Genomic DNA, 24,897 nt, shown 5'->3' on the forward strand with positions numbered 1-24,897 from the left:
CAGTCACCGTGATGAAAGGGCCCCACATCCGATCTCGCGTGCTCCAGCAGGGGACGTGAAGCTGTGCACTTATATCTCTTTTATTTCACTTCTATATCCAAAAGACAGAGATCTATCATTTACATTCTCTGACGCTCGGCCGCAAGTGACATGCGCCGCTGCTCGCCAATGCATGGCTAGCAGCCGAGACCCTCGCATGGGTCAACAGCACTTAACGTGCAACAGCTCCCGGCAAGACTGAAGGTCTTTCCGCACCCACGCTTGCGCCTTGGCATACCTTCAATCATACCGGGTTTCCGGCAGATATCATTGACCGTTGAGGCCCGGCGTAAGCGCGGCACCGCTGCGGATCGGTCGTGGGTAAATAGCTTTGTGAGCCAGTTGGGTTCTTTGAGGTCATGATCTGACTGACGTCTCATCTTATGTCGGATTCCTGTGCGGGAATCCGACATACCACTCGAACTTCATCTCCGACTCGAAGAATTGCACCAATAGGGCCGGCAGTGGCGTACTGTCCAAAGACCGGTTTGTCTAGTCCATACAGTCAGCGCGATGCACTGCGAAAGGCATGCAGTGTCAGACGTACGGGGAATAGCACTGTTTACCCGCCGGTCCTTTGCCAATAGGCCGTACAATTGCTGATCTCGTGGCGCTGCTTTGCCAGTCTTGAGGTCCACATTCAGGCTGAGGCAGCGCGGGGTTCGAAATATGCAGCGAATAGTGGCCTTGTGAAGATCTGAACCTGGCGATGAGACGAACAATTTCCCCCACTCATCCTCGTCCCAGGCCCCGACACCCGGGCCAACGTCGATGTGAATGTTTGGACGGAGCCGGATAATGACGTCTTGATCGCGCACGCCCGTGGGGAGCCGGGACAGCGCGTCAGCCGCTGAGGCCGTTGACGTCACTAAGAGAGGCGACGCGTCTGCAAATCGGATGCGTTGAATGGTAGATTTGCCATTTTCGCCGGCTTGCTTAGTCTTGAACGATATGTGCGGCTGCTTGAGACCCGTAGCGCCAGGAATGTCGCGGCTTCCATCGCCCGCTATGTACAGCAACTTGACAGGCATGTCAAGGTGTTTGCTGAAAAAGGCGGCGGGGCCGTCTCCCATATCTACGCCGGCGGCTCTGGTACCGAAGATGCTGACTTGATAAGTTCTGGACTTGACGCAGGAAAGGGGCGATGGTGTGAGAGGTATGGTCATGGACGTCTGTGGCTCGGCTAGAGTATGCGTGATAGTGAGACGAGACCAGTCGTCGCTGATGGACGGTTGGAAGAGGCACATGCGAAACGTCGTCTTGATGGTCAGGTGCTCTGCAACCGAGTCCTCCTTCAGCCCAGGCGGCGCCTTGATGAGGACATACTGGCGATCGAAGCGCAGGCCTTCGCTCGTGATCTCGGCCATGGACACCTCGACGGGCAGCATGGACTTGACAGGATAGATGAACAGCTAATCAAGGTGACGATGTGTCAGTCAGTCGGGTCCAACGGCGGGGAGAGCAGATTCGCTCACCCGCTGAATCTTCATCGCGACTGCCTTGTTCGCCTGTCGCGGGCTGTCTCGGGAGGCATCGGCGTCTGCTTTGATGCCAGACTCGACACAAGTCGAGGCCGCCGGTGGTCGGTCGGATCCGACGGGGTCCGAGTCCCCGCTCATGCGGGACGAGGTGCGTGAATGTGTTGCCGTGGGTAATGAAGATGGGTTCGCGGCATGGCGTCGCCACCGACGATGTTGACGAGAAGCTGTGCCCAGCAGGCGTCGGCTATGAGACGAGGTGGTTTGCGCATGTCATCTCAGAAGGTTTTACTAGGTAGGGTAGGGGAGGTGGGTGCATGCTTATGCGTATGTGAGAGTGTGCCTGTGTGCGGACATGATGATGGAATGGAAGCCTCCCCTGCCTGCCAGTGGCCGCTCGGTCGCTGACAAGGATGGATGGATTTGCGATCGACTGGGTCTGGCCCCTTGCCTGGCTGGGGCGCCCTCCGCTGTGAGATCCCTGGGCGAGGTGTCCGAGGGGCGGGCACTTCAGCAAATGGCATGGCGTCGCTGCAACGGATGCCCCGTAGCGCCCTCCCGGCGTTGAATGCGCCGCGGCGGACAACAAACACTGCCCGCCCGATCGCACCAGTCCCCGGGATGCACCCGTCAGGCGGCGGGGGCCTGGGGCTGGGCGCGGACCCTCCCTGATCATGAAGTGCTCCAGCTGGAGGTTCCAGGCTCCTTCCATGCTTCCTTCCCGCCCGTGCACCTGCTTCTGGGCGGCGGTAGCGCCTGCCAGTCAACCAGACTTCAGCTCATTGGAAGCATGAACCGCCCACCTCGCCTCGCCCTCGCCAATGCCTTCCGTATTGGGAAGGCTCCAGCGAGCCCACCCGCCCGCAACGAAGCTCCAGCGTCGCGCGCCCGTCTGTTCCACCTGCCCCGCCACAGCCCGGAAACTCGTCCGTTGTTGTAACACTCACTTGCAACCAAACCGTCCCAGTCGAACCTCCCTCTTGCAGCTTGCTTGTTTGTCAGCCTCACAGCCCGTTCGTCAGACCCTCTGCATGCCGAATGAGCGTTCTCACAGCTGCTGGCAACAGGCGACGGCGCGGGTAATGACTTGCCAGCCCTACAGGCGGCCTCACCACTGACGCAAGACGTGCACGGCGGCCCCGAACATCGACGTCGGCCCGGCTGCAAGGACGTCCGCCTTACCCACCATCGTGCTCGGCGACGCCATCATATCTTCACGACGCCTACATAACAGGCCCCGGAGACACAAACCCTGACTCATCTCACACTTGAATGCCCTGTTTCGATCTTCGGTGCACAGGCTCCGTGTCGAAAATCCATCCAGGCCACGTCCTCGCACATCATGACGGGACTAGGCATTGCGCCCGTTCCCTGCACTCGCTGTAAGACTCGTCGAGTCAAGGTAAAAGGCCTTTCCGTATCCCAATCATGTCGCCTCCGGCTAAGAAGCCTTACAGTGCGACAAACGCCAGCCCGGATGCGCACGATGCGAAAAGTCGGCACAGCCGTGCCCGGGCTACAACCGTGTTCGCAAGTTCCTCGATGAGGGCGAGAACCTGCGTCACAAGATTGCCAAGGGCACCAACTCACGACGATCTGAGAGTAGCACCGCCTCCGTTGTTCGGAACGGCACCCCGGTTCATGCTTCCAGCTCGGTGAAGCAAGACTCACCCAAGCCGCCATCTGTCCCCTCACCACGGCCGCGCACCGACGACACCAATGGCGCCGGCATAGATCCAGCACTCATACATGGGTACAGCCCATTGGCAGGCGGTCAGCCAAAACCTGAGGACGTCTATCCCCTCAACGTCCACCCAACTCCGCCTATTGCCATGATCACTCCTCCGAGTTTCTCTGATCTCGACTTTGAGGCGGCCTACTTCGACATTGATCCTCAAGTCTATTACGCCGACCCCATCAACTGCTGCCTCCTCATCCCGGACGCGTCCCATGCTGATGACGATGACTTTGTGGATGTCACGCAGACGGCTTCTTCTATGCTCAGCCCCATTACATCGTTTGATCCGTCGATACATTCAGGAGGTAGCAGCCTGTCCGCGCCCGATGACCAGGACGACGACGAGGAGGAGCACGAAGTCTCCCATCTCATCCGATTCTTCGCCGACTTCACCAGCCAGTGGCTTGACATCTTTGACATTGAAAAGTTCTTCGGCACAGTGGTCCCCGTGAGAGCCGTTCATAGCTCTCTGTTGAAGAATTCACTCGCAGCGGTGGCAGCTAAACAGTTTGGGAGCCTGCGAAAGGCCTCCGGTGCACGCTCACCTCCTCAACCTGGCAGCTACCCTCTTCACGAGCAAAGCCATTGGAGATGCTCACTTAATGTACAGTTTGACAAGTCGGGCCCGGAATGGTTCTACAAGGCCGCAAGTTTCTACGACAAGGCCATTGGGCAGATGATGGCTTCACTCCAGACATTACGGGTCTGTTGCTCGCCGGCCCAACCTTTTCCCAACTACGCGGCAGATGCCCAAAACCTTTTAAAGTCGAGATCACAGGGATGGGGAATCTCGCCGCTTGTGAGCCTTCAAAGGCCCTCAAATTGCGAAGACGTTGCCGACGATCTGTTGGCAGCCATTTCGGTCTTCTTGCTGTACGAAGCGCTCGACAACCGTCAGGCAGAGATGATGCAGTAAGTAGCCGTGCATGCTGCCCATTCATTGAGTGATTTATACTTATGGCGTCTTGGCCACAGACACATGAAAGGCGCCCAGTACCTTCTCACATTGGACACCGATCAGAATTACCAGCTTTGCACCGCCACAGACAAGTCATGTCCCAAAATTGCATCTAGCCTCACGCCGACCAAAGCCTGGGTGGCCAGCTTCTGGAATTTTGCCTGGGTCGACTACGTCGTCTCGTATACGAGACACACTGCCCCCCATATCGATACTGAAAACATGTCCATGTGGAGGGCAGCCGGATTGCCGCTGTGCGATTTTGATGGGCTTCGCATGCCCGAGACCTTGCGAGATGCACACATGTCTCCGCCGCGGCTGATGACGGAGACGGCGGCATGCAGGACTCTGCTTTGGATTGTACTGGAGACGTTGAAATTTGTTACATTGGCTGAGATGGAGGATAAGAACATGGCTGCGGAGCAGGATAGCTGGTCCGGCCGGGCGCGCCAACATCAAGGGCACGCGCTATCCTTCAGACGGCAACATTGGCATCGTGTCCGCCAACACCTGGAAAGCTGGAAGGTGGCCTTGCCCGTCACCTTTGAGCCGTGCGTTCGCATCTCTTCACACGGGCAACCTCGACCGGGATCGTCAACGCCACTGCAACCCGACATACCAGAACTGTTTTACAGCAGCGCCATGTGCGCCACCGCCGCGCTCCTTTACCACGTCACTCAAATCATCCTCATGTTGCACAAGCCCGTGGACCGGACAGCGCAATCCGCCACGAGGCTCTTGCACGCTCAACGACAGACGTCGTCGTTGATTGAGGAACATGCTCGAGAAATATGCGCCCTTGCGCTGGGGCAATCAACGCTGGCTGTGAGGATGCACATGTCGCGCCCCCTGCACTTGGCGGGACTGTGTCTTCAGACCAAGGAGCATCGGAAGTTGCTGGTAGAACTTCTCACGGGCATTCAGAGGGATACGGGCTACTCGACCGAATGGACCGTTGACCTGTTGTTACGGGAATGGGGCTGGTCGGACACCAACAGCACAGACAGCGCGCCAGACGTGCGGCTGCGGCGGCGCATTTAGAGTTGACAAGACTTGGGGATACCTTCTCGGCGAGAGTGCAGGCGCCAGTCTGGGCCGTGGAACGGCCACGAATTGATGATGACCACGCGTACATGTAGGTATAGAAGCTACATCAGGATAGCGGCCTGTCAGACGTGGCAGGTTTGTAATTGACGGATGACTTTGCTTTCATCAATCATGGCGAAATCGCGCAACTTTGCCGCCCAACATGGCGACCCTCCCTCTGCCCAACACTCGACAGCGGCGGGCTAACCATGTACGAAGCACTAGTATGTAAGCTCCAAAGCGACAAGGTATTGCCATGGCGTGGCTCGCTATGCAGGGCAGACGGACTAGCTAATGTATTACATGTATCACCAAGCGTGCGGGGCATCGACGAAGCGAGCAGGACGTCTGCTGACGACTCATCACCTCTTGCTTGCCCATCGCTCTGTTGCGGCCACGTCCGAGACGATAGCGCCACTATTCGTCCATGCGGCTGGGAGTATCGATATGTCGGAAAAACGACTTGAAGACGCGGAGTGGCCTCTGTTGCCACAGGCACCAAAACCCAAGCGTGGTATCAAGACACCGCTGATTGTCGCTGTGGGATTTTTGGCGATGTGCTCGATGTGCGTCCGCCTTTATCCCAGGCAGGCAGATGTCATCTCAAAGAACGATGATCCACCGAAGGCTCCGTCGTGGAGCTGGAACGACGTAGGGTGCCGAGATTCATATACGAACTGCGAGCCGAAAGACCCTGACAATAGCCTCATACAGATCCAGCCAAGTCGTTCGCTGAAATGGACCGACTGTTACAACGGCACATTGCAGTGCGCAAGACTCGACGTAGGCGGCCCTATTGCTCCTTGTCTGCGCTTCTTTCGCATATGAGCTGGGACTTATTGCAGCAGGTACCGATGGACTGGCAAAACCCATCAGACGAGGAGCGGTTGGTACTTGGAGTCACGAGGTTGCTAGCCAAGTCTAAGGAGAATCCGCTCCCGCCAGTATTTGTCAACCCAGGAGTACGTATGCTCCGCGACGCCAGGCTAGATGGCAGATTCTAATGAAAGACAGGGCCCTGGCGGGTCCGGGCTCTACTTGATGCAAAAGGCCGGTTCGGTACTGCAGACTATTGTTGGGGACAACCAGGTGAGCTTCTCGGCGGCAGCAACCCAGGTGGTTGACTGACTGACGACGAAGGATATCATTTCATGGGATCCCCGAGGAGGTATGTACAACCGTCCATGTGGCCCTACGTAGGTCAGCTAGGTTAACAATGCTGGCGCAGTCGGCGTCTCGACGCCAAGGATCGAGTGTTGGGGCACCCCGGAGAAGAGGCAGCTGTGGGACATGCAGGACGCGGGCATCGTGGACGAGCGCGAGGGCCTCGTGTACGACACGTACTCGCGTGGAGTGGCCTACTCGAGGGCGTGCGAGGGGGCGCTCAACGGCACAGACATGCTCCCGCACCTGAGCACGGCGTACCATGCGCGGGACATGCTCGAGATACTGAACCAGACGGGGCAGCCGAAGCTGCGGTATTGGGGCTTCAGCTATGGGACGGCGCTGGGCGGCGCCTTTGCCGGTCTGTACCCGGACCGGGTGGAGAGGCTGGTGAGCGACGGTAAGTGTCACCGGTTGCCCTCGAGGAGAAATGGGAATGAGAATGAGAATGAGATTCAGCTGCCTGACGAGTGTAGGAAACGTCGACTACAGGGAGTGGTTCGGGGACGGGCTGCGCAACTACCTCTCCGATGCCGACAAGGTGTTTGACGCCTTCGACGCGGCCTGCCACGCCGCCGGCAAGGACAAGTGCGCTCTCTGGGCGTCCTCCCCGCAGGCCGTCGGGCATCGGCGCTCGTCGCTTCTCGACGCCCTCAAGATGCGCCCCGTCCTCGTCCCGGCCAACGCCCGCCCCTCGGGGCCCGAGCTGCCGGAGCGCGTCACGTACTCGCGCCTGCAGCGCCTCACCCGCGCCCTCGTCTACAGCCCCCTGTACAGCGCCCCGACGATGGCGCAGGTGTACGCCGCGCTCGAGGAGGGCGACGGGCTGCCCTTTTACGACGTCGTGACGCTCCTCGCGGAGCAGCTGCGGGGCGGCGCCGGCGGCGGCTCGAGGCCGCTGTGCTCGCTGACGGACACGCCCGCGACGATGCCGCTCGAGACGCCGGCCGAGCCCGACGCCCTGGCCGGCATCATGTGCGCCGACGCGCGGGCCGCCGCGTCGCTCGACGAGTTCGAGGCGTACACGCGGGGGCTGCGGAGGAGCAGCCGGTGGATGGGCGCCGCGCATGCGGACCTCGGGGCCGCGTGTGTGGGCAAGACGATTGCGTCCAAGTGGCGCTTCAGTACGGGTGAGCCGCCCGAGTCCCTCCCTGCCTACCTCTTCTCTTTTTCTCTTCTTTTTTTTTCTCTCCCCCTCTGCTCTTCCGCGACGACGCGAGAGTGTGCGGCAGAGCCAACCAATGCTGACAAGGGGGCCGCGGTGGTGGTGGTGGTGTTCCTGGCACAGACGACATCAAGGCCGACACGAGCTTCCCGATCCTGTACATTGGCAACATGGCCGACAACGTGACGCCGCTGGGCAGCGCGCGCAACAACTCGGCACTGTTCCCCAGCTCCGTCGTGCTGGTGCAAAAGTCATATGGCGTGCGTGACCCCCCCCCCCCCCCCTCTTTCCCCCCGTCGCCGGACCCCTTTAGATTCAACCCTCCTCCCCTCCCCCTATAGTTTTTTTTTGCTGCGTGCTTGCAAATCGTATCGGCTGATGAGAAATCGCACTTGGGATTAACAAAAACAAAACAGCACTGCTCCCTCGCCGCGCCGTCGACCTGCACGGTCAAGCACATCCGCGCCTACTTTCAGAACGGCACGCTGCCCGCCGCGGGGACCGAGTGCGAGCAGGACTACGACCTGTTCGAGCTGCCGCCGCCGCCGCCGCCGGAGGAACTCGCCGCGCGCGCGGCCGCCGGGACGGAGGACGATGAGCTGCGGAGGGCGGCGTTCGAGCTATCGCGGAGGGCGGACGTGGTGAGGCATCGCGGGCCGAACCGCTTGTAAGTTGTAACTGACACACGCACGCGCGCACGTGTGTACAGTGTGTATGTGAATGAGAAGCAACGGCGGGTCTCTCTTGTTGGCATGGAAACTACCTGTCTGTCGGTGTGTGTGTGTAAGTGTTATCCTCTTTGAGAAGATTGTAGTTATTCTAGACTTTTTATTCTTATTTTTCGTCGTTCGCGGTTGCTGAACCGTAGAGATAGATGCTCAGCTGCTGCCGCTTCCCTTATCCCTCCCATGATGCACCTTGTCCGGCATCCGCAGCCCCTTGTCCACCGCCTCCTTGACCTTGCGCTCGAGCTCCTGTACTTTCCCCCCCTCTCCCTCCTCCTCTTCCCTCTCCCTATCCTCCTGCCCGCTCTCCGTGTTCCAGTTGCCCGCGCCGCCACGCCCGCCCATGCCCCGCGACGACGCGGCCCCCGCCCCGCCCTTGCGCTCGAGGCTCGAGGCCACGGCCGCCTTCACCTCGCCGGCCAGGTCCTCCTCCTTCTCGCGCGCCGAGGGGAGGCGCTCCGCCTCGACGTAGTTGCCCGCCCCGCCGCGACCCGCGCGCCGGGCGGCGGGGGCGGCAGCTCCGTGGCCCGATGTCCCCACCGCCGCCGCCGCCGCCGTGGTGTCGACTTGTTGTTGCTGTTGCTGGGCTTCAAGGTCCTGGGGAGATTGGACGAACTCGCGAGGTTAGCACGAATACCTGCCGCGATGGCGACCGGTCTCGCGAGCGTCTGCAACAATCGGCTAGAGGAAAGGGAGGGGGGGAAGGCAAACTCACCTTTGAGCTCCGGTCCGCGTCGGCGGCGGGGACGTAGTTGCCGGCCCCGCCCCGACCGACTCGGCGGAAGACGTCGTGTTCTGGGGCCATATTTTTCGTTCGTCTTTCCTACCCGTCGCTGAGCGACTGCGTACGTGGTCGGTGGGGGTAATGGAAAGGTTGAAGTTTGCGGCGGCGCAAAGTCAGAGTCTCTCTGAGAGGAGGGTTCCTGGTGTCTGGCCCGTCGTCCTGGCATTGATTGAGTCGAGAGGGAGTCGCATGACATGGCCGACGGCCGCGGTTTATCGCGCTGACGTCATTGGGCGATAAGGTGCATGGCTTGGTAGTCTTGGGACAGGATCCCTGATATGTTTAGTTGTAGAAGTTGGAATTTATTTCATGATGCAAGAAATGCAGCATCCTGTGCTGGTCGCTCTGGGGCTCAATTTGTTTCTGCTTCGGTTTGCAAGCTGCCCCAGATAAAGCTGCGCCGGATGTACGAAGCACTTTGGATGACTGCAGTATATAGACTACGAAGTACCTCGTCCGTGCTTTGGGATGAGGAGCAGCACCACATGGCAGGGCCGTCAAGCATTGTTTAGGGGGTGCCCCCTTATATGCTCCATAGCATTGATCGAAGTCCAGGTAGAATGTTCTTCGTCGTCAGTGCTGGTTGGAAACATCGCCGCGGGCTCTGATTGCCTCTTCGGATGCCACGCAAGGCCAGAGCTGGCCACGACGGCACCACCCTCTGCCTGCCATCTGCATGACAATTGCGAGCCGGATTACTTGTCACCAGGGGCTCGTACTTGATGCTTGCCGCCTGCACTCGGACAACTACGCCGGCCACCTTGACGCGCCTTGGTCACTGCGTCAATCCGCATCGTGTCTGATGTTGAGTTTGCTCCCGGGTCCGCATGCGGGACCTCCTCGATCAAGAAGTGGCCTGCATCGCGGAAGACTCAAGGCTCTCTGGAAATTCGTCGTCGAATGTGAGCACAGTGAGGGCAGCCATAAGTGAGTGTTGGGGCCTCGTGAAGGTGATATAGGTTTGGTCAGTGCCGCCGATATCTTCATTGTCACTGTCTGCCTGGTGCCGGCATAAAGTCGATATGCCGTGGCACTGATGCCTACGGTGGATTCAACCAACGCGATGGAGAGGGATGCGACCTCTAGTTAGCCGCGGCCGTGGGTGTACACTGCATTTCTGTTGTTGCCCCCAAGGCGACTTGAGGCTTGGCATCTTCGCCGTTCTAAACAATCGCATATATGAATGAGGCACAGCCGGCAAGACCCCACGATGGTCCACGACAGTCCCGCGCCGGGTATCCACTGCGGATTCTTGGCTCAACCGACACGGCGATTGCGCGTACTGCTCCTGCCAAGTACTGTACAGGGCTGCTGCAGCGATTGCGACATGGGCGAGGCCCGACATGCGGATAATGAGAGCAACGGGCGCACACGAAATGTTTCGAGGCAGAGCCAGGCGTCTGTCCTCGAGGTCGGAAAGGGAGGTCAAAACCCTAGGGCAGGGTATGGCGCGGCTGAGCCCTCGTTGAGGGCTGACGAAGTCTAAACAAGTCTACCGTCCCACCCCCGGCGTGTCCACTTGGGCCGGTGACCTCCCTGGCTGCGGATCGCGATCGCAGCTCTTCATCGCTGTTCGTCGAGGAACGCGATTCACCCAATGCGTCCAATTGGCCCGCTCACGCCCCAGCCGCGCGACTCCGCCGCTGAGTGGGTTTGAGTCCAGAAAGATGGGGGCGCGCAAACCCCAACCTCACGTCTCGTCTGGCCCGTCAAGGCCACAAAAGTTGTGTGGCCGTGGCATTTTCCAGCAATCGTCGTTCGACATCTCGGCCTACGCATTAGGTGTGAGGTGAGTGCTGGCCACACGCTGTTATGTAGTACGAGCACACACAGTATTTGCCACCGACGAGCAGACTTGCCCAGCCCAGCCCAGCCCAGTCCGAGCCAGCGCGACGTCGAGTACGGTTGACTTGATGGGCGGCGCATGCGGGTAAGCAGGCGGATAAACTGGGAACAGCTCCCACCGCGCTGCCGAGAACCATGCAAGTTTGGCCCTCTGCAAGCCGCCGAAACGAGTTGTGATTGTCGTTCGCCGACCGGGGTAGCTTTGGACGGGGTTTGGCCCGACCCGTGAAGCACAGCAACCAGAGGCATAGCTTCGCGACTCGATTCGCTCCCAGGCCAGATCGTCACAAACCTCATCCGCCGGGGAGAGTGCGATCCTTGTGACAATCGCTGATTGTCAGGAACGGCAGGCTCAGTCGACCCGTTCTGGTAAGAGGCCATCGATTCCCGTAGTTGATCCGTCCGAACGAACCTAGTAGCTTATTAGTACTGCACGAAGTGGACAGCAAGGCCATTGCCTCCATTCTGTACCCCGGTCTGCGATTATCCATCACCTGCGGGTGACCGACAACCTGTGCCCAAGCCCCTCCCCACGTCTGCCCCAGTCAATCCACATCCGGGGAAATTGGCCATGAAGCTTAGAACGCGCAAAGTTGAACCACGGGCGACGACTCAACAGCCTTGTCATGCCCCGAACCTGGTTGTCCGTCGTCTCCAAGGACAAAGAGCGCATGACCAGAGGCTCTAGTGCGGTGGGACTCGAGGGAGAAGGGAGGAGGTGGCGTCGAGCAGGCGGCGCTGCACCGTCCGTCAGGTGGACTGCTTGCTCCAACAGTCTCATCGGCGACGAGGCTAATGGCGACCACTAGCTGTAGCTCTCCTGGTCATGGTAGTGCGTTAAAACGAGGGGAACCGGCCACGGGTTGCTTGCACGCGCTGGCATTATTGGACCAACCCCTTGCTGCGTCAGAAATGGTTCCCTCTCGTCAGGCACGGGGTCGTGGTGCGGCCACAAGCAAACGAGAGGCCCGCATTGCCCACGTTTCGCTAGTACGACGGATTCAGCTGTGCTTTGTCCCTTTTTTTTGTGTCTTTCTTAGGTATTCCCCTTCTTTCAGCACAGCATTGGCGACGGCGAGGGCCGACTTGCCAAGGGTTCACGATGGCTCCATTTCCTGGCGTTCTGATGTGCTGCTGGGCCCCCGCGGCGGCATCTCTCGTCTTGCTGCGGGCCGGTTTGGCGTTTGCGGGGTACCGACCGACCTGGCTAGGTTGCTCTCCGAATGCTGTGCTCTGCACGACGCGAGGGAAGCGGGGGGGGGGAAGACATCGCCGAGCAGGGCTGCCTGCATCCAGCAGTTATCAAGCTGCCTATCGCGGGCGCCCTCAGTCGACGGCTTGAAGAACGCCGCCCGACGCATTGGGAAGCCGGCAGGGGCGCACGTTGGTCGACATGGCCGCAGTGTGCTGGGACGGTACTCGCACAGTCGCGCTCCACGACCCATCCCAGGCGCCCCGTTGAATTGCATTTCATCCGGGAAATGCAGCAAAACAGTTGCAGACTGTTTAGCGCAAGCCCGCACGGGTGGGCGTGGGTGCATCGAGGAAGAGGCCACCAAACCGGCCCCAGCGAGCGGACTCGCTAGTTGCACGCCTGGCTCAAGGGCTGATGGGTCGGGCAGTGGTGGTAGGAGCGGCTTGCGTTGCACTTCGCCCCCAGACGCGCGCGACTGGTCCAAGTGCAATGCGGCGAGAGGCAAAAATAAAAAAATAAAAAAAAATTGTGTGCCGTTGTGATAAAGAAGGAACTGGCCTGTCACGCGATGAACGCTGACGGGCATTGGGTCTGGCCATGGCAGCTTCCTTGTGTATAGACAGATAGTGCATCCTGAAGGTACATACATACGCCCTTTCTAGCAGTGCCTTCCGATGTCGCAACCACCGATGACTGTCCTGCGTGGAAGTCGAGGAAGGAGCATGCGCACCACTGAACCAGAGAGGGAAACCCACTGCTGGCTGGGCAAGCCCCTCCAGCGATTGCCCCCACGGCCTCAGAAGGGCGGATGGATAAACTCCACTGTGCCATTCCAGGTTACTACCTAGTACCTACCCCCTCTGAACACGGCATGGGTGATTGCCTACTAACCTAGCATCCTAGGTACCTTATGTGTGCAACTCCAGGGCTACCTCTACGCTCGAACAAGTCACTCAGTGGCCCTTGGCCAGCGGCTCACACTCACAGTGTCTCATCAACGCCGGATCGCCCAGCGTTCGGAGCGTTAATCGCCTAGTGGCTCTTTCAGCAATTTTTTTTCCCTTTCCATTTGCCGTCATCGCCATTGAAGGCTGGAGCTTTCGATCATACCGTGATCCCGCAAACCCCCCCCCTGCCAGTAGAATCGACATGTTACCTTGGCTTCCCCCGCCGCCGAGATACGAGCGACGAGATACCCCGCCTCAAGCCCCTCACCCAGCCGGTGCAGACGGGAATGAAGCCGGCGGCGACTTGGACGTTCGTGCAAGTGCATAACGTGATGCAATCCCGCCAAGCGTGCAGCAAGAATGACTGTGAACAACACGACACAGCTCGCCGGCGTACGTACGACAATGGCCGCCCGTGGGGTGATGAATCGGTCCACCTCAGCTCGTCGAAACGATGTTCATCGCCAACACGTTCAATCGACTTGCCAGCAGCCACGTAACTACGTAACAGGCGGAAGCCCCTCGGCGCTGGCCCTGCTCTCGTCGCTCGCGCCAATTCGGTTGGGGCTGGGGTTGGTGGCGTGCTCAGCGCGTCTTGACACACCACCCAAGGGTCTATGGCGCTATCGCCACTGTATGAGGTTAGGCGAGACGCGAGAGAGGCACTGCTGGAATAGGTACAGTACACACAGTCACTCGTGTCGTGCATAATCCGCAACACAGGACAGATATCTGCTCGCGCACAATTGCCCTCGCACCGGCTGCGAATGCCGCACAGTGGCACACGAACAAACCCCTGGCCCCAATGAAGCGCCACCCTTCCTCGAACCCAGGAACCTGCGCGAGACGGGCACCAGCACGCACCAGGGCCAGCCAGCCAGGAACCACGACGCCTGGCCGGGACCGAACGGGCCGCTACCTGCAGGCACGAGAGACGAGGGAGGCCATCGACGAGGCGACGAGACGCGGCATCCGCGGGCGAACAACAGCGGCGTGAGCAACAGACATTATTGAGGTCTGCAATTCATTGCATTCACAAGCCCAGACCAGATTTCTATTTCTGTCCTCGACCATCGCATGCCGGCCGCTGAGGATTCCAGCGCCAGTACTGCACAGGTGCACTTCCAGGCCGGTCCGGTCGGCATGAGTCTCCATGTCGAGTGGCCGTGTCTCTGATCCGCCGACGCCCCTCCCCTGCGGAGGTCACGCTCGGCCGCGGGGCCTCCCCTCCGTGCGAACAAGATTCCCTAGCTTGCTCCCCAACGCGACGCCCGCGCCTCGCCTGGCGCCCGTCATGTGAGGGCACAGTCCACGTAACCACGAACGGATGAGTAAGGCAGACACAAGGAGAGGCGTCTGAGGGCGAGAGGCAAGGGAACTAGGTACTGCCTACCCCTACCCCAGGGCTTTGCTACCGCATTCGGCATTCGTACGGAGCATGCCTATGTGCTTGGTACGCATGTCCTTGGATCATGGTGACGATGCCTCCCCGGCCGAGATTGCGGATGAATGGGAAGGCTCGATGGGCGGCGGCGGGGTACACATTGCGCGACCGGCAGTTGAACTCCGAAGCGCAAATGGACGACATGATTGCTCGCGAGCGTTTCACAGCCTGGGCATGCCCGGGCAGGTTGGGATCCCAGCATCGCCCTTCTCTATGCTGGCAGTAAGTACTGACCGCACAGCACTATATCTGCGGATGTGTACGAATACAGGCACAAATGGACGACGCCTGACCGAAAACCTGACAGTGGGCGTCCCATCGCCGGGGAGCACGTGTCGCGGCCACAGTGCATCCACGAATGCCAGCTGCCGAGACGCCGATGCGGCCTGTCGCTTGGGTCGATCATGGCGCGCTCATCAGTCAACACACAGCGGTCTACTCACACACGCAAGGAAGGCATGCCTCGGCCTACGGGCTGCCCGGCGCAGGTCCCGTCCGCCATGTCGCGCCGCCGTCCGGCACCGCTCATGGTCGTCGGCCGGCGCGGGCGATGGTTCCCTAGGGTCTGACTGTGCGCTCATCAGTAGGTTCGTACATAGTGGAGGCTTAAGGACTTCGACTCCGCGCCGCACGTCCACCGCCACGCATCCACGGCGGCCAGAGTTGCTGGTCGCTCGCTCGCGAACTCACCTCGACGCCAACCGCACCGTAGGTACGTGGGCTTGCGCAGGTGTAGGCTCACCAAGGAAGAACCACGGCCCCATGGGATCGGATCCAGACGGCGGAGCCCGCACACCCCCCCAAGACCCGACCTGATGATCAAGTCGCGCCGGCGGGCGGCCAATGGCGTGCCTGTCCTCCCCCACCGCTAGGCCGTCGCAACAGTGCGAGCGCCAGCGGTGGCTCTCTGGACACGCCGGTCCTGGAACCCGCTGGAAACCTGAGCTGACGTGCCCGCCCAACCTGGAAGGGCCCCATGGCATGGGGGCTTCCATCCACCCCCAGCCAGCTTGACGCCCCGCACCTGCGCCTGGACCGTCACCAGCCCCAACGGCCGACTGAACAGTGTCCCAGCGAGGCCAGCCGCTGCCTCCCGGTAATCGCAACATTTGGGGCGCCGTCGTATGCACTTAGCCCCCATAGCCAGCGGCCAGAGCGCCCAACACTACCCGCACATGTAGGCTGCTGCCACGGCCTGCCGGGCTGTCTACTACGTGCGCCCCCCCCCCCCCCTCTCCGCCCGCAGCCCCCTCTTGCTCCTGCCGTGCCTCAGCGCACACACACACCCCCCCGTTCCCCGTGGCCTGTAGGAAGGCAGGCAGGCGGCCTGTGCCTGTGGTGTCCCAAAATATTATTTCTCATCTTCGCTTGCATGTCGCGCGCGACTCTACCTCTCCTCTCCAAACCCCCCGACCCCAACGACTGGCTGTACAATTCTTGTTCCTCAACTCTGCCAACAACTTCGAGCAGCGCTCGCATCACCCGGAGAGGCTTCACTGCCGCATATCTCCACCACCGCGACGGTTCGGCCTTCTGTCATCTCGCCTCCAACACGAGCATCCCAAGCCGCTTGGCCATGGCCTCCTCCAAAGTATGATGACCCATCGTCGTGAGGAATCGCCTTGTGCACCTGCTTGTTCCGCTCCCGCGAGAGACAGTCATGCTGATCACTCTTCGTCTCCCCTCGTTCAGGAAATGCAGCCCTCGGCTCGGCCATTGACGCACCAGCGCCCCTCGCCGTCGAGCTCGTCCCCCTCCGGCTTGCCTGGCCGCCAAGCCCACGCCCGAACCAACTCGCATTCACACTCGCTCCTCACCGGCGCCCTCAATGCCAACCATCGGGTGACCCGCCGCAAGTCCGTCACCACCAATAACGGTCCCAATTTTGCCGCTCTCACGGCCGCCGTCGCCAATGGAGAGCAGACGGCTGCCATGCCCATTGCCAACGCCACTCGGCGCAACACGGGGTCCAAGGCGAGGGTCGGCAGCCTGCCCTCGCCTCCCGCGAGCCTGCCGCTCCACAAGACGGTCCCGGAGATCGTCAAGGACAGCAGCGCCATCGACGACGAGACTCACGACGGGTCCGCGGACGAAGCGGCGACCAAGTTCCAAAAGGCGCGCATCAGGCGCGCTAGCGACGGCCAGCCGCTCGCCAAGGAGTCCAAGAAGAGCAACCGCGTCGAAGTCCGATGCGAAAAGTGTGGCAAGGGCTACAAGCATAGCAGCTGCTTGACCAAGCATCTGTCAGTACCCCTCCTGTTGTGGCGGCCACTTTTGCGTTCTGCGGGCCGCTTGGACGTAGAATTCGGTCTCGAGAAGGGTCGACGAAGCGGTCGTGGCATGCAGGGACTAGATTGTGTTAACGGTTTTTTTCTTCTTCGGTAGATGGGAGCATACGCCCGAGTGGTCCTACACCTCCAAGCTGCTCATCTCGAAGCACCAGCAGGTCCAGCTCCTCGAAGCTGCCTCGGTGCTCGTGGCAATGAATGGCAAGGAGAGCACGACCACGCCACCAGACTCGGCCAAGGACTCGGCCAGTGAGCCCGACTCTGCGTCCCCTGCGGCCTCGGGCTACTCGGAGCAGCCCGAGCGCCAGAGTTCGGCCGACACCACCCCGCCCCCGACGATTGACGGCATCAATTTTGCCTCGCCGTATCGTGACACGTCGGAGTTTGCGCGGAGCTACCAGTCAAGCTCGCTCAAGCCACCCTTCATGTTAGGGAGCATCCCCAATGGACCGGGGTTTGGCCACTCGCGCCAGCCCAGTCATGAACGTCGCCCCCCGTCCTCGGGCGCCAACAGGACGGGTCAAGAGGATCGCGACCTGGCGGCTGCAGTAGAACTGCTCAGCTGCAGCTTCGGGAGCAACAACGGTTCTCACGGCACGGTGACGCTGCCGGCCGACGCACCCCCAGTGCCTCCGGTGCCGGCGCAGTACCTGGACCAGGCGTCGTCGCTGGCGAGCGCCAGCTTCATCAACAGCTTTCCGCGACGCCAGCCGGAGAGCTTCACGCGGGGCGAGCTGCGACGCGGCAGCGAGGACGTGAAGATGGAGGACAGCGGCGACGACGACGACTTCGACATGCGGTCGCGGGCCCGGAGCGACGAGGATGACGACGGCGTCTTTGGCCGCATGGAGGAATGATTGCAACGACTGCATGAGAGAGCGAGCATCTCTGGGAGTCGGGACATGCCGTGATGGGCGGAGTTGGGATATTATGATTTTTGGATATCATGCCCGGGAGGAAACCCGCGCGGTCGTTGCTCGTGTGACGGCATAGTCTCTGTATGAGGTGGTTCTGCTCCGCCGCCAACCCTCAGCACCGAAGAGTGGGGGGCCTCGTCCTGCAGCGGGTCATTGTGGACTGCGCGTCGCGGGCGTGATTGCACCTCCACGAGGTTAAAGTGAGGGTTTGGAGAGGCGTCGAGCGAACACCCGAATAAATACCAATTGAATCGAATATTAATTAGTCGAAGGCGTCGCCTGAGTCACAATGGCGGAGGCGTGTGCGACATAAAAGTACGGCAAGGCTGATGACGGTCCATTTTCTCGGCCAGGAGGACTGCTTGCCCAGGTCGTTTGCATCATCACAGCTTGGAATGGAAGGCACAAACTCTGGCGATGCATCACTGGTGGCGGGTGGAGATCGGCTGCGAGGCCCTTTTCTTCATCACGACGGGGAAAAGCGAATCGACCAGCGACAGGGACGATGTGTGAAAGAAAGCACAGGTCAAAGAGACGATTCGACTGATCTAGATGAAGGCCCCAGAGATGAGAGTTGTCGGGAGAGTTGGGAAGGATGAAATGGGGGAAAGAAAATTCAGTACTAGCTTGACGGCCCATGAAATGAGCCTTGGGCCAAAGTGGAGGGCGGCGACCGTCATTGACGGCGGGCACCATTCTGGCCGGACGGTGGGCATTGGTGGTTGGTTGGGTTTCCCCAGCGACGTCACCCGTCTCCACTGCCAGCCGCTGTCCAGCGCGCGACAGCAACAGCTGGAGCACAGCACAGCACAGCACAGCACAGCACAGCACAGCTGAGCTGGGGAGCGTGAAGGCGCATCCATCTCCATTTCTTCTGGCCCCCCCTCACGAGCTCCCTCCCCTCCACACCCGCGTCACAAGTTTTGCGCGCCGCATGACAGACGCACTGCCCAGTCGCGGACCACCGTGCGCGGACACGCAAACATTGAACACGACAGAGCCACTGCATTCCCTTGCCTTCCGAATACAACGCACGAGACGGACCTGATAGACACTCTCGGGGACGCAAAAAGCGAACGTACGCACCTCGGCGCGGCGGTAATAATAGTCGGAACGCAGCAGCAGGACGCGTGCGAGGCACAATGGCGCCGGCCAAGAGGAGCGTAAAATCGGATGCCGCAGTGGCGGCCAAGGCGCACGAGGCGCTCGACAAGGTGGCGGATGCGCAGGCCATTGTGCCCGCGCCGCGACGGCAGCAGCAGCAAGGCAAGCTTCCCGTGCTCGTGCAGTTCCCCATCGCGGCAGCTCTGAGCTTCGCGCTCGCGAGCCTGGGCTACAGCATCGTCGGAGAGGTGAGCAAGGGAGAGCTTGTCTCCGTGTTCCGCGCGCAGGACACGTGGGGCCACCTGGCCATCTTGGCCGGATGGAGGATGTAAGTCCCTCCTCTCCCCCCCGACGTTGGGAGATATGGTAGAAGTGGACGGAGCTGACGGATGATTGCAGCACCGAGCTGGCGGTCGCGTGGTTCGGCAACATGGACAGCCTGGACGTGGCCATGATGGACCTCCTGTCCCATGCGCCATCGGTGTGTAACGCCCTTGCCGCGCAGGAGAATAGACATCGATGATAGCATGGCTAATGACCGGATAGCTCTACCTGCTCGCGACCTTCTACTCGCTTAGCCCCCGAACAGCTGCGTCGGCGCTCGTCGTGGACGTTGTGTCGGCGGCCGTGCCCTTTGCGCTTATGCGTCCTCTCTCCGAGATCCATCGACCCTCAGCCAAGAGCGGCAACCGCGAGCTCATCGACTTGCCCATGCTGCTATATACAGCGGCTCTATCCACGGGCATCTATACCGTGGTTCTCGCCCTGTCGCTCCGGCTCGTGCTGCCGCGCATTCTAGTCGTGTACTTTTCCGGCCTGCCCAGCGTGGAGCCGGCGTACTCAGCGACGTACGGCGCCGTACTTCCCGTGACGGGCGTGTTGGGGGCGGCGGCGAGCCTCTTCATTTTCGCGCCGTTTGCCACGACGGGCAAGTCCAAAGAGGACGACAAGCTGGGCAAGTTCGACCCCGTGGAGGCGACGCTCGGGGAGACAGTGCGGTGGAACCTCTGGGGCTACACGGCCAAGACCAAGGTGGTGATCCGGCGGACGGCGGCAGCGGCGTTTGTGACGGGGGTCAACACGTACCTGGCATGCACCATGACCATTTCCGGGGTCGACTCGACGGGCGCGACGGCGTATGCGGCCGTTTGGGTCGTTGCCGCGTTGAGCACGGGGCTGGGCCTCGGATTGGTCGGCAGCGGCGACTGAAGCGGCTGTTGGGGCCAGTCGGGACGAGGCGAGGCGCTCGCATGCGCTGATGACACTGTATCATCAGCCTTACGCGTAGTATGGCGAGCGGCAACGCCGATATGCAAGGTACGCGATGGGCTCGTCGGCAGGGGCGAGCCGCACAACTTTAGGGCTGAAGACGGGGAGGGGGGGAAGGTGCGTAATACGGGAGAAGGGGAAGGGAGGGTGGTGTGTTTGGGGTTGGGGGCCGCCGAAGTAGGGCTGGTGGGCGTTTTCCAGGACGAGGATCCTATGCGCGGAGGATAGATACGCTTGAGTTTTTTGGCAATTGGGTTGTATTGGCAATGGGTGAGGGAAGGGGATGAGGAGCGGACGGACTTGCAGTCGATATACCACATCTTACTATTTTCCTCCTTGGGTCTTACACACCTTACATGGAACGAACAACCAAACGTCAGCTGGTGATGTCTGGTGCGGTGCGGCTCTGCGTGGAGGCTGCACACACGCACCCACCCACACACACATCAGACACTCCCCTTTCTCACGGTCGCCAAACAACAACAAGCGAGGTTCAGCTGGGAGGCAGCCTTGCAAGCCCGGCCAACCGTGTCATTGGGACCCTGCTTCCCGTACCTTGCCTGCAGCGTAGGGCGGAAAACGTGGGTGCCTGGGATTAGCAGCCGACTGCTTCTTACACGGTGGTGGTGCATGGGGGGGATTGACTAGGTACGATCCGCCCATGGCGTCCCCGCCTCTCCCTCTCTTTCCGGCCTCGACGTTCGTAGCACACGCACGCGTGTGTAGCCTAGTCGTACGTTGCGACGACGGCGCCGGGGAGGCCGGCGCTTGACGGCCACGGGCGTCGACGTAGGGCGGATAGATTACGAATGTCAATAGCTAGGGCAGGTAAGTAGTGGCCGTTGATGCTGTGGAATACTGCTTGGGGTTGATTGTGCATATAAGGAAGAAAGGGCGACTTACGGACTAAAGATAGATTGGAAGAAATAGTTCGTGACGCCGGTAGAAGTAGTGTCAGGGAATGTGGGGAGCCTAGGTATACTGTAGTTTGCGTGTTGAACCGGACTCCCTCTGGATACAAGTGTCAAGCATCATCGGCCAAGACTCGAGGCGTTGCAGAACCTCGACTGCTTGGAATCCCGTGCGCGGGGGAGGGGGAGGGGGCTCCAACCTGGGAAGGCACGGGAGGGGTTCTTCCGCCAGTCGTGCGTGTGTGTGGTGGCGGTCCACCGTATCACCACCATGGCGGCGGCAATTGGTGCCCGTGGGTTTAAGCTTGCTCGCGTTCTGTGCTGTGCTAATTAATCGTGATACCTGCCGTGCCTAATAAGGGTACTAACTACAAACGTGGTATCTATTGCTGCTGGTCGTTCCCTCCCGGCCCCGTGGGTTGCCCAACCTTTTTCTCTTCCCTTGTCGCCCGTCTACCAAGTTCAATGCCTCGGCGCACGGCACTGGCGCCGCCGAGGACCACCATTCAATTCAGTCCATCATCGATCGCAGAAGCGCGGCGCGATATCTAGGTATTTGTTTCGCCCGCCGACAGAGGACTGGAGGGGGGCGTGTCGCGCACGCAGGCAGCCTTGGCCAGCCCAAGGCATCTGGTTAACCGGCCGGCCTGCAGCTGAGGGGTCAGGCCAGGTGGGGGGACGCAGCTGGAGCCCTACCTACAGCACAGCAGCACACACGGCTCAGCGCAGCACCAGCACAGCACAGCTCACTTCTCAGGTACCAGACGGGACGCCAGGCTCAACTACCTCTCGGGCAGGTTTCTGGCGAGACCCCAACAACCTGGGCGGATAGACTGGCAGACGCTACGCCGCACGCCAGCCCGCCTCAACGGCCCCCGCGTCCAGCAACCCGGAGCCGCAGCTGAACGCCCGGAGGAGCCTGAAGAAAGCTGCCGCCGCTGGCGAGGCGATCCAGCGAGAGCCCAGCTTACACTCTCACTCCCATCCTGGGTCCTGTCTGTCTGCCTGTCTGACGTGCCGTCCGACTGCACTGGATTGGCCCGGCACGGCCAGCAGCCTCCCGTCTCCAGGTGTCTTAGCTGGGGTTACCTACAGGGCAGGACCTTATCCAAGGCAACAGTCGTCCAGCCAAGGCTCCGGGTTTGCCGCCCCAATACAACGAACAGCGTCAGAGGTGCATTCGCCGTCCCCACTATACGAAGCAGGTCTTGCCCGAGTCCCCTACTTTCCCTCTGGTGGAGGAGGCGGAGGAGGAGGAGGAGGCGGCGTGGACAAACCGCCCGCCGTGGGTTGACTGGCGACGGTCACGCACCGGCACCGCACGAAACCCACCACCACCCATCGCCACCGCCGCCGCCGCCGCACACACTCGACCCGGCGGCCCATCCATCCCATACCTACTTTGTACGCCTGGGGTGCTTGGGTGAGCGAGCGATCCCGACCCGGGAACGTCTGCCGAGCCTGCCCTGCCAAGCATCTACCTTGCTTTGCCTTACATCTCCCTTGCCTATCTAGGTGCCTTACCATCCTTTACATCACTCCGTACCTTGCAGGCACACTTTGTCCAACTTGCCTCGTCCGGGTTTGCGGATTCCTATTTTGGTCCTACTAAGAAGGGGGGCCGGCTGCTATTCCTTCTTTCTGCTCGGGGCCACGAGGCTAATAACAGGGTGTCCTGCCCTACCATGACGGAGTGGCCGACGACGCCGAAGACGACGTACTGGCCCAGAGAGCCTGTCTGGAGATCCGTGTCGTTTCAGCCGTCGACATTGTGCCTCGAAAACGGAAACCTGCACGACGGATGCTGACGCCTGTGATGCAAGCTTGTTGGCCATCTGCAAAGACTATTCTTGCTCCATTACCTTGGCCCTTGACTTGCACTCGCTGTCTCGATATATCCGGCCGAGGCTAGGTCGATCCAGGAACCGACACCTATTAGGGTGACGACTGAATAACCGGTATAAGATGAATCCCGTTCCCAGTTCCGTCGAGTATAGCGCCCCTGCTAACGCACGCAGAAGACACTCAGCTCCGGCTCATACCATCCGCACTCGGTATACCTAATCTCGCAACAGCCGCTTTAGTTCTTTTGGCACCCTTGTTCTGTCTGATACATATATATTCTTGGCCTCGCGGCACATCTTCAGCCCTACCCCACCTCTTCATCATCATCGCTCCTTGCCCTCGCCGTGGTGGCTATGTCAGAATACTACTACGCCACCAGTGCTCCCGCGGGACTCACCTCAGGCCGCAACTTCAAGCGCTCACGGAGCATCAAGAGTGACGACCCGCTCAACCTACGCGGCCCGCTTGAGGTCGTCGGCTCCCTCAAGTCGGGTCGCAGCATCAGCCTTGAGGGCGACTTTGTCATCCGTGGCAAGCTCGACGCGTACGGCGACGTCACTATGAACGGCAGCGTCACCTGCGAGTGAGTGTTCCCCCAATGTCACCTGTACGTCACGGTTGCGCGGACATGGACTGACCGGGCGCGCCCTCAATCTAGAGGTGACATCAAGGCTTACGGCAACATATCCGTGACGGGATACTTGTCTGCAAGGTACGGCGCCCCCCCTGGCGCGTGGCGCCGGAGCAACGTGCAGCCCGCAGCTGACAGACCGGGGTGTTCTTGCCGGGTATACAGCAACGGCATCAAAGGCTACGGCAAGCTAAAGATCGAAGGCACGCTCGAGGGAACAGAGGTGGAGGTGTACGGCAACCTGAGCATCACCGGATACCTGTGAGCCTACAATTCTCTTGACTCGCCCCGCGCCGTCGCACGCGACACCGTCGATGGCGGTTCTGGGACCTTGCATGCTGACGTCCCGAATTTTGAATTAGGAAATGTCGGAAGCTGGTGGTGTATGGGTCGCTGACCCTCATCGGGCCAAGCTCCACATATGTGGTTGAGGAGTCGGAAGAGGTGGTAGGGGCGAAGCTGATGCGCGAGCAAGAAGCCGACTGGGAATTCTAGGCATGGGACTGGTGGTGCATTGCGAGTGGGTTTCTCCCTCTTTGTCTGATCTTTTTGTCTGACTTTGTTTTTGATGCGCGCCCTTTGGTCTGTTTCGTCTGTCTAGGCTTGTTTGTCTGCATTTGCATTTGTCGGTTCCTCTTTCTTTCTCTTCATCAACTGCCACCGGTCTCCCTTTTTTTACTTCAAATGTACATTGGAGCTTGGAGACCACTTAGACAGATACGGGAAGGCAGCAGATAGCTACCTCATAGTAGTACAAACTACCAGTATGATTGACGGCGAGTCGAATCGAACCTGTCAGGTACCTTGCATTCTGCAGCACAGGGATTGCGAAACAGGCGCGCGGCAGAAATACCAAGCTTACACGGTGTCGGCCGCTCCGCTCCCGTGGTCTGCTTGGTTGACATAGTCCATCGGAGCGACGGACCGTCCAGTCAGTCGGCCATGGTCCTTGTTGGAGCGGAAGAGCCTCCCGTTGCCAAATTTGGAACACGGCCGGGGCGCCGCCAATTGGACGATGTAGTAGTAGCGTTGGGCGGGGGCCGCCGGGGTTGGTAGCCTGGGGGGGGACGCAAATAGTTAGGTACGTTAGTGACGGTAGTGGGTAGGCTAAGCTTGAACGCGACGGCGGGATGATGCTCCGTTTGGGGTCAGCCTCCGAAGTACGTAGCCACGACTTAGATGTTGGATATGGAAGGGCGTCGACGCGGGAGCCCTGGGAAACAGTAAAGGCGGTCAAGTCGATAATGGGGCGCCTGAATTTTTAATAGGTGAGCTCCCTTGTTGCATTGAATGTACTAATTCGTCCACCCTGGCTGTTCTTGGGGAGTAGCAAACAAGGTATGTTGCTGCTCGAACGAGCTCGG

The 24,897-nt window shown here is 60.2% G+C and overlaps 7 protein-coding genes across 9 annotated transcripts; 5 read left to right on the forward strand and 2 right to left on the reverse strand.

Annotated features, from left to right (window-relative positions):
- Nucleotides 1-36: 36 nt before the first annotated feature.
- On the reverse strand, nucleotides 37-1,944 carry JDV02_000766 (uncharacterized protein). Its single transcript, XM_047981615.1, has 3 exons — nucleotides 1,515-1,944; nucleotides 587-1,451; nucleotides 37-531 (listed from the first exon to the last, which is right to left on the reverse strand). Exons 1-3 carry the CDS (start codon nucleotides 1,656-1,658, stop codon nucleotides 416-418), a joined length of 1,125 nt encoding a protein of 374 aa, XP_047837575.1. The 5' UTR covers nucleotides 1,659-1,944; the 3' UTR covers nucleotides 37-415.
- A 430-nt stretch (nucleotides 1,945-2,374) lies between these two features.
- Nucleotides 2,375-5,425, forward strand: JDV02_000767 (uncharacterized protein). The gene is made up of 4 exons (XM_047981616.1): nucleotides 2,375-2,530; nucleotides 2,585-2,919; nucleotides 2,975-4,167; nucleotides 4,231-5,425. Exons 2-4 carry the CDS (start codon nucleotides 2,860-2,862, stop codon nucleotides 5,252-5,254), a joined length of 2,277 nt encoding a protein of 758 aa, XP_047837576.1. The 5' UTR covers nucleotides 2,375-2,530; nucleotides 2,585-2,859; the 3' UTR covers nucleotides 5,255-5,425.
- Nucleotides 5,426-5,487: 62 nt separating this feature from the next.
- On the forward strand, nucleotides 5,488-8,491 carry JDV02_000768 (uncharacterized protein). Of its 2 annotated transcripts, XM_047981618.1 has the most exons (11): nucleotides 5,488-5,547; nucleotides 5,616-5,950; nucleotides 6,014-6,082; nucleotides 6,148-6,261; nucleotides 6,314-6,388; nucleotides 6,440-6,467; nucleotides 6,528-6,863; nucleotides 6,940-7,593; nucleotides 7,752-7,888; nucleotides 8,045-8,269; nucleotides 8,338-8,491. In XM_047981618.1, exons 2-11 carry the CDS (start codon nucleotides 5,747-5,749, stop codon nucleotides 8,350-8,352), a joined length of 1,857 nt encoding a protein of 618 aa, XP_047837578.1. In that variant the 5' UTR covers nucleotides 5,488-5,547; nucleotides 5,616-5,746; the 3' UTR covers nucleotides 8,353-8,491. The 2 variants fall into 2 exon arrangements, with proteins under 2 accessions (XP_047837578.1, XP_047837577.1); XM_047981617.1 differs by having other exon boundaries at nucleotides 6,014-6,261; nucleotides 8,045-8,491.
- Nucleotides 8,492-8,506: 15 nt separating this feature from the next.
- Nucleotides 8,507-9,158, reverse strand: JDV02_000769 (uncharacterized protein; the record flags this gene model as incomplete). Its single annotated transcript, XM_047981619.1, has 2 exons — nucleotides 8,507-8,950; nucleotides 9,069-9,158. 2 exons carry the CDS (start codon nucleotides 9,156-9,158, stop codon nucleotides 8,507-8,509), a joined length of 534 nt encoding a protein of 177 aa, XP_047837579.1.
- Nucleotides 9,159-15,980: 6,822 nt separating this feature from the next.
- On the forward strand, nucleotides 15,981-18,046 carry JDV02_000770 (uncharacterized protein). 2 transcript variants are annotated; one of them, XM_047981621.1, is made up of 3 exons: nucleotides 15,981-16,159; nucleotides 16,261-16,811; nucleotides 16,954-18,046. In XM_047981621.1, the coding sequence occupies exons 1-3, from the start codon at nucleotides 16,145-16,147 to the stop codon at nucleotides 17,711-17,713; spliced, it is 1,326 nt and encodes a 441-aa protein (XP_047837581.1). In that variant the 5' UTR covers nucleotides 15,981-16,144; the 3' UTR covers nucleotides 17,714-18,046. The 2 variants fall into 2 exon arrangements, with proteins under 2 accessions (XP_047837581.1, XP_047837580.1); XM_047981620.1 differs by having other exon boundaries at nucleotides 15,981-16,811.
- Nucleotides 18,047-18,682: 636 nt separating this feature from the next.
- Nucleotides 18,683-20,498, forward strand: JDV02_000771 (uncharacterized protein). Its single transcript, XM_047981622.1, has 3 exons — nucleotides 18,683-19,205; nucleotides 19,277-19,358; nucleotides 19,424-20,498. Exons 1-3 carry the CDS (start codon nucleotides 18,916-18,918, stop codon nucleotides 20,084-20,086), a joined length of 1,035 nt encoding a protein of 344 aa, XP_047837582.1. The 5' UTR covers nucleotides 18,683-18,915; the 3' UTR covers nucleotides 20,087-20,498.
- A 2,757-nt stretch (nucleotides 20,499-23,255) lies between these two features.
- JDV02_000772 (uncharacterized protein) lies at nucleotides 23,256-24,028 on the forward strand (the record flags this gene model as incomplete). The annotated part of the gene is made up of 4 exons (XM_047981623.1): nucleotides 23,256-23,485; nucleotides 23,561-23,614; nucleotides 23,699-23,794; nucleotides 23,896-24,028. The coding sequence occupies 4 exons, from the start codon at nucleotides 23,256-23,258 to the stop codon at nucleotides 24,026-24,028; spliced, it is 513 nt and encodes a 170-aa protein (XP_047837583.1).
- Nucleotides 24,029-24,897: the final 869 nt, after the last annotated feature.

Source organism: Purpureocillium takamizusanense, chromosome 1 (genome assembly GCF_022605165.1).
Source record: "Purpureocillium takamizusanense chromosome 1, complete sequence".
Classification (NCBI taxonomy): domain Eukaryota; kingdom Fungi; phylum Ascomycota; class Sordariomycetes; order Hypocreales; family Ophiocordycipitaceae; genus Purpureocillium; species Purpureocillium takamizusanense.